Source organism: Sphaerodactylus townsendi, linkage group LG08 (genome assembly GCF_021028975.2).
Source record: "Sphaerodactylus townsendi isolate TG3544 linkage group LG08, MPM_Stown_v2.3, whole genome shotgun sequence".
Taxonomy (NCBI): domain Eukaryota; kingdom Metazoa; phylum Chordata; class Lepidosauria; order Squamata; family Sphaerodactylidae; genus Sphaerodactylus; species Sphaerodactylus townsendi.
This window is the reverse complement of record NC_059432.1, coordinates 5,602,283-5,614,590: the sequence shown is the minus strand read 5'-3', so window position 1 is coordinate 5,614,590 and position 12,308 is coordinate 5,602,283. Positions and strand designations below refer to the sequence as shown.

Below are 12,308 nucleotides of genomic sequence, written 5' to 3'. Positions count from 1 at the left end.
GGGCTCCAAACTATATATGTTACTTGCTTAGTCAGTAAAAGAACCCAGAAAAAGAGCTGCAAAGGATTTCAGAAGTCAGGAACGGAGCTGAAGTCTAGATAATTGCAGCAGAGAATTCCCTTGTGAGATGGAAGGTGCCAGAGAGCTGTAGACCCTGAGCCCAGTTTAGGCTGGGGAATGTGGGGTATAAGATAAAATAAAATTTAAGACCAGGGAGGGCTGAATAGCTATGGAGAGAGGTAGGCCCCAGCAGCCTGACTAGAGCCAGTCTCAAGGCAGTCCACGAAAAGGAGTTGTTATGTTAAAGTCCAGGGGGCACAGGAGATCCCCTTCTCCATGAAAACACCGGCAGAAAAGGTTACAGAAGATTAAAAATTTGCGTTAATATAGAATAAGAACAGAGGCCCCTTCCACACACGCAAAATAATATGTTTTCAAACCACTTTCACAACTGTTTGCAAGTGGATTTTGCCATTCCGCACAGCTTCAAAGAGCACTGAAAGCAGCTTGAAAGTGCCTTATTCTGCATGTGCGGAATGAGCCAGAGACAATTACCCTGTGTCCATTTCTGCATATTTCTATTGTTATTAGGTTGGTGTTATACAGTTGTTTGGATTTGAAGAGAGAAAAACTGTTCTTTTACTTGGGAAGCGAGCACCTAAGGCCTATGTTAATCGACCCCAGGTATCCTGGCAGAGGCTTTGATTGCTGGCACCAGGATTTTAAGACTTGGAAAGTTGGTCATTTCAATGAAATGAATGCATACCACTGCAAGAGAAACTCCCCTCCCCGCAATTCTCCTTGAGTAATGAAGGAATTCAAACTGGTAATGAAGGAATTCAAAATTAACATAGGGAAGCCTTGGCCATAGGACCCATTGTTCACCCTACTGGCAGGGGGAATCGAGTGTGACCAGTCTACTAGAGACTTTATTAACTTCATGTATACCCTGCCTTTATCCCCAATGGAGACCCAAGTGACTTACCGTACATCGTTTTCCCTCCTCCTTGTTATCCTGTGAGGTAGGTTGGGCTGAGTGTGTGTGAGCATCCCAAGGTCACCTGAACCCATTTCTCCCAGACCCTCGTCCAACATTCTAACCCAAGAGTCTCCCTCTTTTTGAGCCTGCAGGCTCATTTGGAACTGACATAGTGTGAAGAAAGTTTATTCTAGGAGACATTTCCAACCTCATCCAGCAAAAATAACAATTAAAGTAATTAAAAAGAATATGCAACAGGAAATTTGTAACACAATCAAACAGTGCCTTAAATATCAAGGGAGAAAGTGCAGGCTCTGATAAGCTGACCCTCCCATGCCTGCCGGGTATCTTCTTTTTCCCAGCTGTTCTTAAGATTTTTTTCGAATGCCTAGCAATGGCCAGGCCAATCAGAGTTAACTGCTAGTTACCATTCTCAGCTGTCATCACTTAAACAAGAAATTTACTAAGTTACCACCCTTCAGTTATCTGGAATCAGTTCAACACGTGAAGACAATTTCTTTATACAGGGCCTCAGCCACTATGCCTGAAAACCCTAAGTTTGTGTTAATGGCAACTTGCTCTTGAAATCTGAGTGAGAATGGGGGTGGGTGGGTTGGAGATGGGTATTATGTAGCAAGGAAGACATTCTGTGAATCATCAGAGGAAATTTTATTTGTAAATTAAAGGACTCAACCATGTTTTTTTCAAAAGACTCCTTAGCTTAGTTCAGGCCGTTTCAAGATATTTTGTCATCCCACACATCCCTCCCCCATTGGTTTCTGATCTACATAACCTGGACTCTGGGTTATGCAAGCCACTTTTCTCTTCCCATTGTGAGACCACAATAAGGTTCATCTTGTGGGATTCTCGGGAAATGCTTTATTTGAACAAAGCTCTTGCCAAATCTCACACAGACGCTAGAGCAGAGCAGCTTTCTGGATCACCAGGGTGATCCAGAATACTAGGCAACGACTCAAAGTGTGCTGTGGTAGCCCTAATAGGTCTGATCAGTAGCAACACAATGACACACTGGCAGTGACCTGGATAGCCCAGGCTGGCCCGATCTGGTCAGATCTCAGAAGCTAGCCAGGGTCAGTCCTTGGATGGGAGACCACCCAGGAAGACTGGGGCTGCTGCACAGAGGAGGGTCGGGCCAATTGCAGAAGCTAACCACCAAGGAAGACTGGGGTTGCTATGCAGAGGAAGAGAATGGCAAACCACCTCTGCTCATCTCTCTCCAATGAGTCCATTGAGATCTGAATGCACGTGCTGTAAATGGATGCTCAAAAGCAGAGGCCTTGATTCAAATTGATTTTGAACTAAGGACAGCTATGAAATGGAGTCTGGCAAAATAATTTACCGGTATCCAAAATTTACCAACTGCAGTTTGCATACATATTCAAGAAATAAATCTTGTATATAATTCTTTCTCATGCTCTGTTTCATCCCAGGATGATGGGTCACAGAAAATGAGAACAGGGCTGGTATGCCAGATTGGAAGAGTTCACCACTTCCTAGAGAAACTGAGAGAATGTCTTATGAAGGTGAGCTGTGATGAACAATGGCAACACCCCCCCCCCCTCCCAGCATTTGCACGAACACAAGAGCATCTTAGGCAAGTCAATGTCTCCTCTATCTCCCTGAGGAACAATATTGGTCCACCTTCTAGGATTAGTATAAGGACGGAGTTAATACACATGAACATTTTTGAAACCTCCAATGGTCTGCCATGATTGCAAGCTGATATTAGAAAGTGCATTTTAAAGCAGCCCATTAGAGACTGAATTGTGATCTGGGAAGTCCCTGCTTGAAATCTAGGACAGAGTTCCCATTTACAGCTGCTGAGAACATAGCCCCAAACCAGTCCAGGAACTCATGTCCGGGAATTCTTCAGCAGGAATGAGAAGCAAAATATCTCTGAGCATATGCTGAATGTTTTTCCCTCACCACTGAATGAGGGCAAGTCTTTTCTCCTTCCTCCACAGTTGAAATTAAGACACATGGTTTGCAGAGCAATAACAGCTTTCCCACAAAAGTCCCACACACACTCTCCAAATGAAGTACAGAGTCCACCAGCAAACTAAAACCAGGGGACACAACTAGACTGTTCCACGCTAAAATCCACCTCCACAATTCCCAGAGGCAAGCATCCTTTCTCTCCTCCCCCAGTATGGACCAAACCACTTGTACAATGGCCAGGTCAGGAAAGCTTCTTAAAAGCCTGGCCGTAATTAAAAATGACACACAAATCTTCTTAATCTAAGTCAGTTGGTGTTCTCTGTTAGCTGTCTATGGCTGAGGATGTCTTTCAGTTAACTGTTCAGCTACTGGAACTGCCTCTATGCTTTCTCCACTACGTTGTTTCTCAATTGCATCCCACCAAATTAAGCAGACAGGCAGACATTCTTTTAGACTTGGCAGTATCTTTCCTGTCTTGGGGTATACGCTCTACCTAGGTCTCAATTAGTGTGGTTTTAAATAGCTTCCAAGCTTTTGACTCTCTTGGTTCTCCCTTTAAGCTTTCCTCTGTCTAGTCCCCTCATTTTTGTGAACTCTTTCGAAATGTAGCTGTTTTAGACTTCAGGGACAACTTTTATTGATTTTATTTATTTATCTTAACATTTTGTTAGCTTCCGGTCCACCCTGTGAAAGTCAAAGTGGCTTACGAGATAAATAAGACAACAATTAAACTCCCTTTTTGGGGGGGAGGGAACTTATAATCAGAATGCTGGACGCCACCCCTCCCCTTTATGGGAGGGGAGGGAGCTTTTAAAATAGACTGTTGAACGCCATATTGGGTTTATGGTATATCTATTAGAAATAGTTTTATGGTTTTATTGCTGCTTTTAAAATGTTTTAATTATCCTACATTGTTATTCCTATGTTGTACACCGCCCAGAGCCCCTCGGGGATGGGGCGGTATAAAAGCTTAAGGAAATAAATAAATAAACAAAAGACCACAATTTTAAAAACTTGTATTAGGAGCCAGCATGGTGTAGTGGTTAAACGCAGGTAGACTCTAATCTGGAGAACCAGGTTGATTCCCCTCTCTTCCACATGAGTGGCGGACTCTAATCTGGTGAACCAGATTTGTTTCCTCACTCCTACATCCCTGCTGGGTGAGCTTGGGCTAGTCACAGTTCTCCCTGAACTCTCTCAGCCCCATGTACCTCATAAGGTGTCTGCTGTTGGGAGAGGAAGGGAAAGGAATTTGTAAGCCCCTTTGAGTCTCCTTACAGGACAGAAAGCGGGGTATACATTCAAACTCTTCTTCTTCTGTCCCCACCGATGCCTGGGAGCGCTTTAAAAACATTTATTTCAAATAAGCCTCTTTATTCTCATGCGGCAGCAACGGTGGCAGCAGCTGCGGCATATCTATGGGGGGAGAGGGGAGTCATTTGACCCAGGTGTCATTTGTCTGGGTCATGTAGGAGCGCATTTGGCCCCCTGCCATCTCTCCCCTCCTGCGCCCAGCCCCCAGGCCAACTTCTCCCCCCCCCAACTCCCACCACCACCACCCTGGGCTGCAGAAAACAACAACATGTGCATGGGACCTCTCTGTCAAGCTGGCGCCTTGAGTACTGCTCTGGAGGGCTGGAGAGACACGCCCACACTGCCCTCCTATCCCTGGAGGTCAGGGGGCAGCGTGGGTGTGTCCCTCCAGAGCAGCTGCCATCCCCCCTCTGCCCCATGAAGCAGGCGGCTGCCTGCTCCATCGGGCAGAGGGGGTTTCCCTGCCCAGTGCTCTGCAGCGCGAGAGGCGGCTGCTCCAGACAGGCCCTACAGAGCAGCACTGGAAGCAAAGGTGAGTGGAGGGGCTGAACTGGAGGCAGCTCCGTGCGGAGCCGCCTCTCCGGCTCAGTAGATCTTCGGGGCCGTGGAAAACGGGTCCAAGTGGCTCTTTGGACGGTAAAGGTTGCCAACCCCTGGTCTGGACGCTATATTTGGTATGCTGTATTTAACTGGTTTTAATTATTTTAATGCTATGAGTCTATATTTATACTATATTTAGATTTGATATTACGAGAGTTCTCTACTTGTTACTTTATGTATGTTGTCTCTGTTGTACACCGCTCAGAGTCCTTTGGGGGTGAGCGGTATAAAAGCTTAATAAACAAACAAATAAATGGCTGATGCCTCAGCAAGTAGCAATATACATATATCCAACTTCTGCCCTCTGGTGCGGCCATAGGTCCCTGGTGCTGTCAGGGTTGCCAGCATCCTGGTGGTGCCTGGAGATCTCCTGCTATTCTAGTTGATCTCCAGATGACCAGAACCAGTTTCCATGGAGAAAATGGCTGCTTTGGACTTTGTGGACTCTATGACATCACACCCTTGCTGATGTCCCTCCCTTCCCCAAACCCCACCCTCCCCAAACTCCACTCCCCAAATCTCCAGGTATTTCACAGCCCAAATCTGGCCGCCTTAGATGCCATAGTGCCTCTGCCAATGGGCATGCTCCAGAAGGCTGGAAGAAAAAGATCAGCGTGCCCTGCCACTCCCAAGGAGGCCAGTGGCACAAACAGCAGGAGCCACAGAGCGCTCCTAATCCAGGAAGTGCCACAGATCCAGTTTCAAGTTCCTGCCTGCATCTGGGTTTCCTTTTGCCAGGCAGGGAGGATGTTCTCAATAAGATGGCAACAAGGGAACACACAGCAGCATTCTCAGCAAAGGCTACCTTATCTCTCCCTCTGTTCACTCACAGAGGAAGGCACCCATGTGGCAAGCAAGAGGCCTGGGTTCGACTGTGCCTTGCTTTCCTGTTCAATACTCATGCAAAACTCTTCTGTTTACCTGTATTCAGAGAAACCTGTGTTAAAACAGTTTAATCCAGACTGACATGGGTCACTGCTGTGAACTGTTTCCAAAAAAGGTCAGGAGCAGGGCATGAAGTCAACATCTGTTCCCTGTCACATGCCCACTGGCACCAAGAATCCAGTGATAGGCTGTCTCTTACCGTGGAGGTTCCATTAGCCGCTTTGCCTAAGAGCAGTATCCTCTTCCAGGAATTTGCCTAATCCCCTTTCAAGCCCTCTAAGCCAGCGGCAGTCGCAGCATCTTAAGGAGCCAGATTTCATAAGTTCATTGTATGTGGCAGGCGGAAGACTTTTGCCTTTCCTGAACTGGCTGCCGGCCGATGTCACTGGGTGACCGCTTGAGTTCTTGAGTGGGAGACTGTTGATGGTGTGACTGCTAGGGTTATCCGTGGAGGGCAGGGCGTAGCTGTGTACAATGGCACCTGGGGTTCACCCTGGGTGCTGCACCCCCAGCACAACTGCACTCCTGCCACAGCTGTACCCCACCCCAAACTCCATGTGAAGTTCAGGGGCAGGGTGAGCCTAGCTGACCTCTGTTCAACTGTGCCCCCACCCCAAACTCCATGGGGAGTTCAGAGGTGGGGCATAGTTGCAGGGGTGTGTGGTCCTGCAATGTACTCCCCCCCCACATGACTGTGGAAAGTGGTGCCTGGGGCTCTACCCCCCCGCCCCCTGCCCCCTCACTATGCCCTTGTCTGGAGGCCCTGCTTCAGGTGCCCCTGCCTTTTGAGGTTAGGTGGGTGGCAATCAGGGAGAAGGCCTTCTCAATCATGGCATTAAAACTCTGGAACTCCCTCCCCAGAGAGATTCTTTTATCCCTTTCTATTGCCATCTTCTACCAGCAAGTGAAGACGTTTTTCTTTTGTTCGTCATTCCCTCACTGAGGTCCCTCTTTCCTAACCAAAGTTTTAATTGCTGTTTTTTAGTTAATGAATTTACATCATTAGGCTCTTATCCTGCCCCTTCACAATTGGGGTTAGCTCAGGGCGGCTCACGCTCAGTTCATCAAAACAATCAAGAGCACAGTGACATTAAAATCACAATAAAACCCTCCGCTCTAATCCTTTTATTCATCACCTGGTAACTAACCAAGGAAGGCAGGATCTAGTGAAATAGCAAATCTGATCAGTACCTGATCAATATAAACAGGATAATAAGGATGGAACAGAGATAAAGATAGGCATAGGCCTAGTGGAACGTTTCTGTTTTACAGGCCCTGAGGAACTGAGCAAGATCGCACAGGGCCTGTGTCTATCTTGGCAGAATGCTTTTATGTTTCTTATGCATTTTAACCATCTTTTAATTGTTATTAAGGATGTGTGTTTCAGAGATTGATTTTAATGGTTGTAAAATGTGATTTAATCGTTTTTTTAAAAAACTTGTTGGCCTCCCTTGGAAGATTGCATTTCTTTCCCCTATGGGGAAAGTAAGGAACGTAAGGAGAACGTAAGGAACGTAAGGAGAAAAGGAGTCAGACATCCTGGCACATGGCACGGGATGCGAGCAAAGATAAATAGTCTTGGTGATGAACAAAATTGTGGGAGGGGGATTGCATCTTTCCATTGCAGTAGGAAAACCTGGGGGGCTGTGGGCTAGAAGTCAGCACTTCCAGCATTATAATGTGAGCCTCTGGATTTTCTCCTCGTAGAGATGAACACGTCTGTGACCCTGGCCAAGGCCCTACAAGCGAAGGGCAGTCCTCTGGAGGAAGAGGAAATATGGGCACTCTTGTTTCTGGCCACGGAATGCCTTCTGGAGGACTTGGGCAAAGGTGAGCAGATGAGTCATTGCTTGGAGCCGTCTCCCACACTCAGGGAGGATTTTGCAGTTCCGGGGCTCAGATTTGCATGGATGATGGAACGTTTCTGGGCCAGAGGCTACAAGCCGCTGAGGGAATGGTGCTGAATAACCTTGGCCCCTCCATTTTCACGTTCACTTTTTAAAGGATGTAAAGAAAGGTTAAAAAAAAATGAGGAGGCTCCAGGACTACTCCCTCTCCTGGAGTGGGCTGCCCAAATGCAATTTTTAATTAATGCTTTTAAAGTTTTTATCTATGTATGTTGTCCCGGGATGGTGGCCACCTCTGGCATGGAGGCGTGTGCTGCAGCCTGGAACTCAGGTGGGCCAGCCATCACTGCATCCTCTGCCACCTGAACCTGCTTTGGGGCAGGCGGGAGCTGACTCAGGCCCCCAACTGAAGCCAGGGAGTGCTGATGGATGGCACAAACACCCCCCCTCCTCCCACCACCCCTGGAGACCCAACCTCTCGCCATCGCCTCAAGTGCAGCTGGCAGGGTCTGGCAGTGACAGACAAGGAGCAGCCGCACAGGCAGGGGGAGGGCCAGTAAACAAGGGCAGGGAAGAGCAGCCTGGGCAGAGGTAGATTTGACAAGGCTGGCCAGGATTTGGCATCTGGGCAAGGATGGGGGGTGGTACTGGGTGAAGGCATGGGAGGGGGTGGGCCACAGTGGGGGGCAGAGAGACCAGTCAATATGGCCCAAGAAGGGTGGGCTCGCAACCAACCCTGAGGACAGGACTGGGGGGGGGGGCTGACTGGGGGGCAGAAGGGGCAGGGGGCCCTTATGTAGGGACAGGGAGAAGCCAGGCTGAGAAGGAAGCGGGATCCCCTGTTCCCAATACTGGGGAATTGGGTGGACCATGAAGGAGAGGCAGCTGGTGAGTCCTTCTCCCTCACTTCTGAGACCACACCAGGCCCCAGGGCGCCAGTGAGCCTGGTCAAGGACAGTGCAGGACAGTGCCCCGCCACTCGAGGGAGCCACACATGTATTTATTTGACGCTCCTTATGAAGTGTATGCAAAACATGTAGGGGTCCCAGAGATGAAATAGTAGTAATCTTCCTGCTGCACCAACTGTCTCTTGTTATTTGCTCCATGTTTGGTGTGGCCCTCTTTTTTTGTCTACTACCCAGGAACATTGTGCCATTTTAAAGAGTGATTCTCCCATGGGGAACACCCTTTAACAGCGCCACCGGAGTCCGATTCTGTTCAGGACCTCTATGGCACAAGTGGGGAGGGGCTACTTCCTCCCCTTCCACCCTGCCATTTTTCTAACCTGGCAGCTAAGTTCTTACCCTGATATAAGACTGCACCATATAAACCTAGGGCCAGAACAGTTGGACTGGCTGAGGGACCAGGAGAATAGGTGGTGATGAAAGTAGGTTAGGGAAGGAGCAGAAATTAATCAGCATCCTAAACCGTCCAGAGTTGCCAACCTCCAGAGCTCCCAGAATTACAACTTTTCTCCAGACTACAGAGATCAGTCCCCCCTGGAGAAAATACTACTTTACAGGGTCGAATGTATTATATCCCATTTAGGTCCCTCCTCTCCCCAAAATCCTCCTTCCCCAGGCTTCACCCCCAAATCGCCAGGAATATTTTAACCTAAAGATTGCCACCCCAGTTCTACTCTTGTGTAATGTCACACCAACAAAAGAGGTGGCATTAATTATTTTTTTTACTCCCACAGAGTTCAATCTTTGTACGATCCCCCCACCTGCTTCCCACCACAACTCCAACAAATAACTTGCACGAAATATGGCCAGCAGTACAAAGACTGAATAATGTAACAGTTTACTAGATTAACAATGTGAACCACATCTACTATGGGCTGTGATGCCTCTCATGCCCCTACCATATGTGTTTAGGGATGAGTCACCAATCAACATTAATTTCAAGTACACAAGATTCTCTAGACCAAATCAACATTAATTTCAAGTACACAAGATTCTCTAGACCAAACTGTAGGACGTTTTGCAGCCAGAGATTCACAACACAAAAAGAAACGTGGTCCCACTTGAGCTGCATGAACCTAGTATGGAACAAAACTGTTGAATTGTGAACATACCACAATGACATAAGCCTCCAAAGGTTTTTCAAAGCCAGATTACACTGGATTCTGGTTGCTGATTAGTGGATTTTCAGTTGTGCAGGGGGACGAGGGGGAGGGAGGGATGAAACAGTCACTCGTAGCTAATTCCCCCCTCCCATTTAGCTGAGGGCTAACTGCTGCTGATTCTTCTCTGGAAATAGCATTGCCAACTGGGTAGGGAATAGGGTCGCCAACTGGGAAATCCCTGGGAATTGTCAAACCCCAGATCTGGACCAATATCAGACTCGGTGATTATGATCAGAAATCTTTATTGGCAGACTTCGGCATAGCCCTAGAAGAAGCCGGTACTAAAGCCTGACTCTTCTAGCACTCCTTTTTAATGTGCCAACCCCCCCACCCTCCTTCTTTCCATACCCAGGAACATCAAAGCAAAACATTACAAAGCAACAAGGTGACAACTGTTCGTTCTCAAGCCAGCAGGAAGGGTTCTTAACCCAACTGGCGCAATCTACATATTACAAGTTACAAAGTACAAAGGCAGCAGGGAGCCACGATTCAGGGAAGCACATTAACACTGCAGAAATCGTAGCCCCGTTTGATGTCAGGGGGGTACCTGACAGGAATTTGGGTGTGGAACCTGGGGAGGAGAGTGACCTGATGCCATAGAACCCTCTGTTAGACTTGGTTTAGAGTCATGGACCTGCCCAGTAGTGCGTGTGAGTGCAGTTTATAGAAACTTCCCAAGAGATAAATGTAAAAGGTAAAATTTACATTTATTCAAGCATCTCCAGTTCACAGCAGCCAATCAGGATAGCCCCTGAGCTGAGTGTGCATTGGATCAGTGGACAGTGGGGAATCCTGCATGGCTGCTGGTTTCCAGACAAGGAGGGCAAACAAGACTGGCAACAACACAGTGGGGGTCATGGTACACAGCGCCGCCCAGTATCCAGGCATGCAGAAGTCACTTATTCCAACAGGCTTTGGAACTTGTCTCTTCAAAGTGGTTTTAATAAGATGTCTGCTGTCATCACATCCCCAGGACAGTAGTGAAGTTCCACAGTTCCTTCTGCCTGTAACCCACGTACATACTGATCCTTAATTCCAATGTGTTTTAGTACATGCACCAATTCTTTTCTGAAAAGAGAAAGAGCTATACACAACTCATTGTAATTATCTACATGCTTCTGTGAAACTGATACTAATTTGGATTCAGTAGATGAGTGAGCAACAACACTTTGTTTACTTGCCTCACTTCCAACTTACAGCACTTCCCCCATAGAAAATATCACATGTTTGGTAGATCTTTCCGTTCTTTCTCCAGACCAACCCAGTAGTGTGGGATCTTTAGTTGCTGGCAGTTTCAGTTTAAATCTAAAGTACCTCTTAAGTACCTTCACCAATTTGTTTAACAGCAGTCCAGTCTCTTGTGGTGGGTGTGCTTAACCCTTCTGGACAATATAATTTGACGGCCAGAGATCTGGTTGTCATTGCTAAGTACAAGAGCTTGCCTATTGCAGTCCCAGTAAACGCTGCCGTCAGTTGCAAGTCATCATCAGGTAGTCCCTTGTCTGTAGAAATCAGAACTCATTAGTAGGTATTGGATTGGCACCTTCCAGGTTCAGGACTTTGTAGCAGTATTTTCTGTTTCTGGCTAAGAAGATAGTTTTCCATCTGGTTCACGCTCGACTTGGATCCCCAAGTAAAAGTTGGCATCTCCCAGGTGCTTGACTTCTACTTCCTGCTTCTGGGATATCCATCTCCCATTTCTTGGAGAGTCTGCTATAAAGACAGGGGGGTCCAGCATTGCCTTGTTTGAAGCCCTGACTTAGGTAGCAAAGGCTACCCAGCAAGCTTTTAGCTGCTTGCTTCAATTTGAAGCGTGGGATTTATGAACCCTGGTGGTTGCTTCCATACCGTCCTTCTAGTCCAGGGGTCAGCAACCTGCGGCTCTCCAGATGTTCATGGACTACAAATCCCATCAGCCCCTGCCAGCATGGCCAATTGGCAAACCTAGTCTGACACCTATCCTGGCTCTCACCTATCCTGGCTCTCAGTACACTATCCTGGCTCTCATAAAAATATGTGTAAAATACCTTCAGATCACACCCAATTTATGGCAACCCTGCCGGGTTTCAGGGCAAGAGACGAACAGGCAGTTTGCCATGGCCTGACTCTGCAGACTGACCCTGGTATTTTTGGTGGTCTCCTATTCAAGGACTAACTAGGGCGGACCCTGCTCAGAGTTTCTGAAATCTGACGAGATCAGGGTAGCCTGGGCCATTCAAGTCAAGTCATTTATAATGTTTGAATTTTGTAAATATGTCCAGTATTGCAATTTTGTATGCGACTTAGGCCCTTTCCCCACTTCCCTTAAGCCAGCTGGCTATCGAGGAGAGTAGCGGCGGGGTCCTAACACTCCCACTGAGGAGGAGGCGGCGTGACAGCATAGCAGCAGCCCGGCAGCTGCTGCTGGTCGTGCCCCTCGAAGCCTTCGAAGGCATTCACAAGAAGCTCTTTCAAGGAAACCTTTTGATATATAACCTGAATTTGTGGGGGCCAGTTGCAGCTGCATGGGAGATGCTTTCTTGGCAGCTGGGAATTCTTGGCATGCAGCAACCCTCGGAAAATGGTAAGTGGGGAAAGGGCCATAAGTTATAAATTA

General features: G+C 47.6%; 1 protein-coding gene across 6 annotated transcripts in view; it reads left to right on the top strand.

Annotated features, from left to right (window-relative positions):
* The window catches only part of FRMPD2 (FERM and PDZ domain containing 2), a 103,149-nt gene that overhangs the window by 9,168 nt on the left and 81,673 nt on the right, over positions 1 to 12,308 (top strand). For 5 of the 6 annotated variants that reach the window (XM_048505911.1, XM_048505912.1, XM_048505913.1 and 2 more), the window contains 2 exons: positions 2,431 to 2,523; positions 7,445 to 7,567. In XM_048505911.1, the coding sequence (XP_048361868.1) occupies positions 2,466 to 2,523; positions 7,445 to 7,567 (181 nt within the window). In that variant the 5' untranslated portion in view covers positions 2,431 to 2,465. The remainder of the gene's footprint in view (positions 1 to 2,430; positions 2,524 to 7,444; positions 7,568 to 12,308) is intronic. The other variant, XM_048505914.1, reaches the window with a different exon arrangement.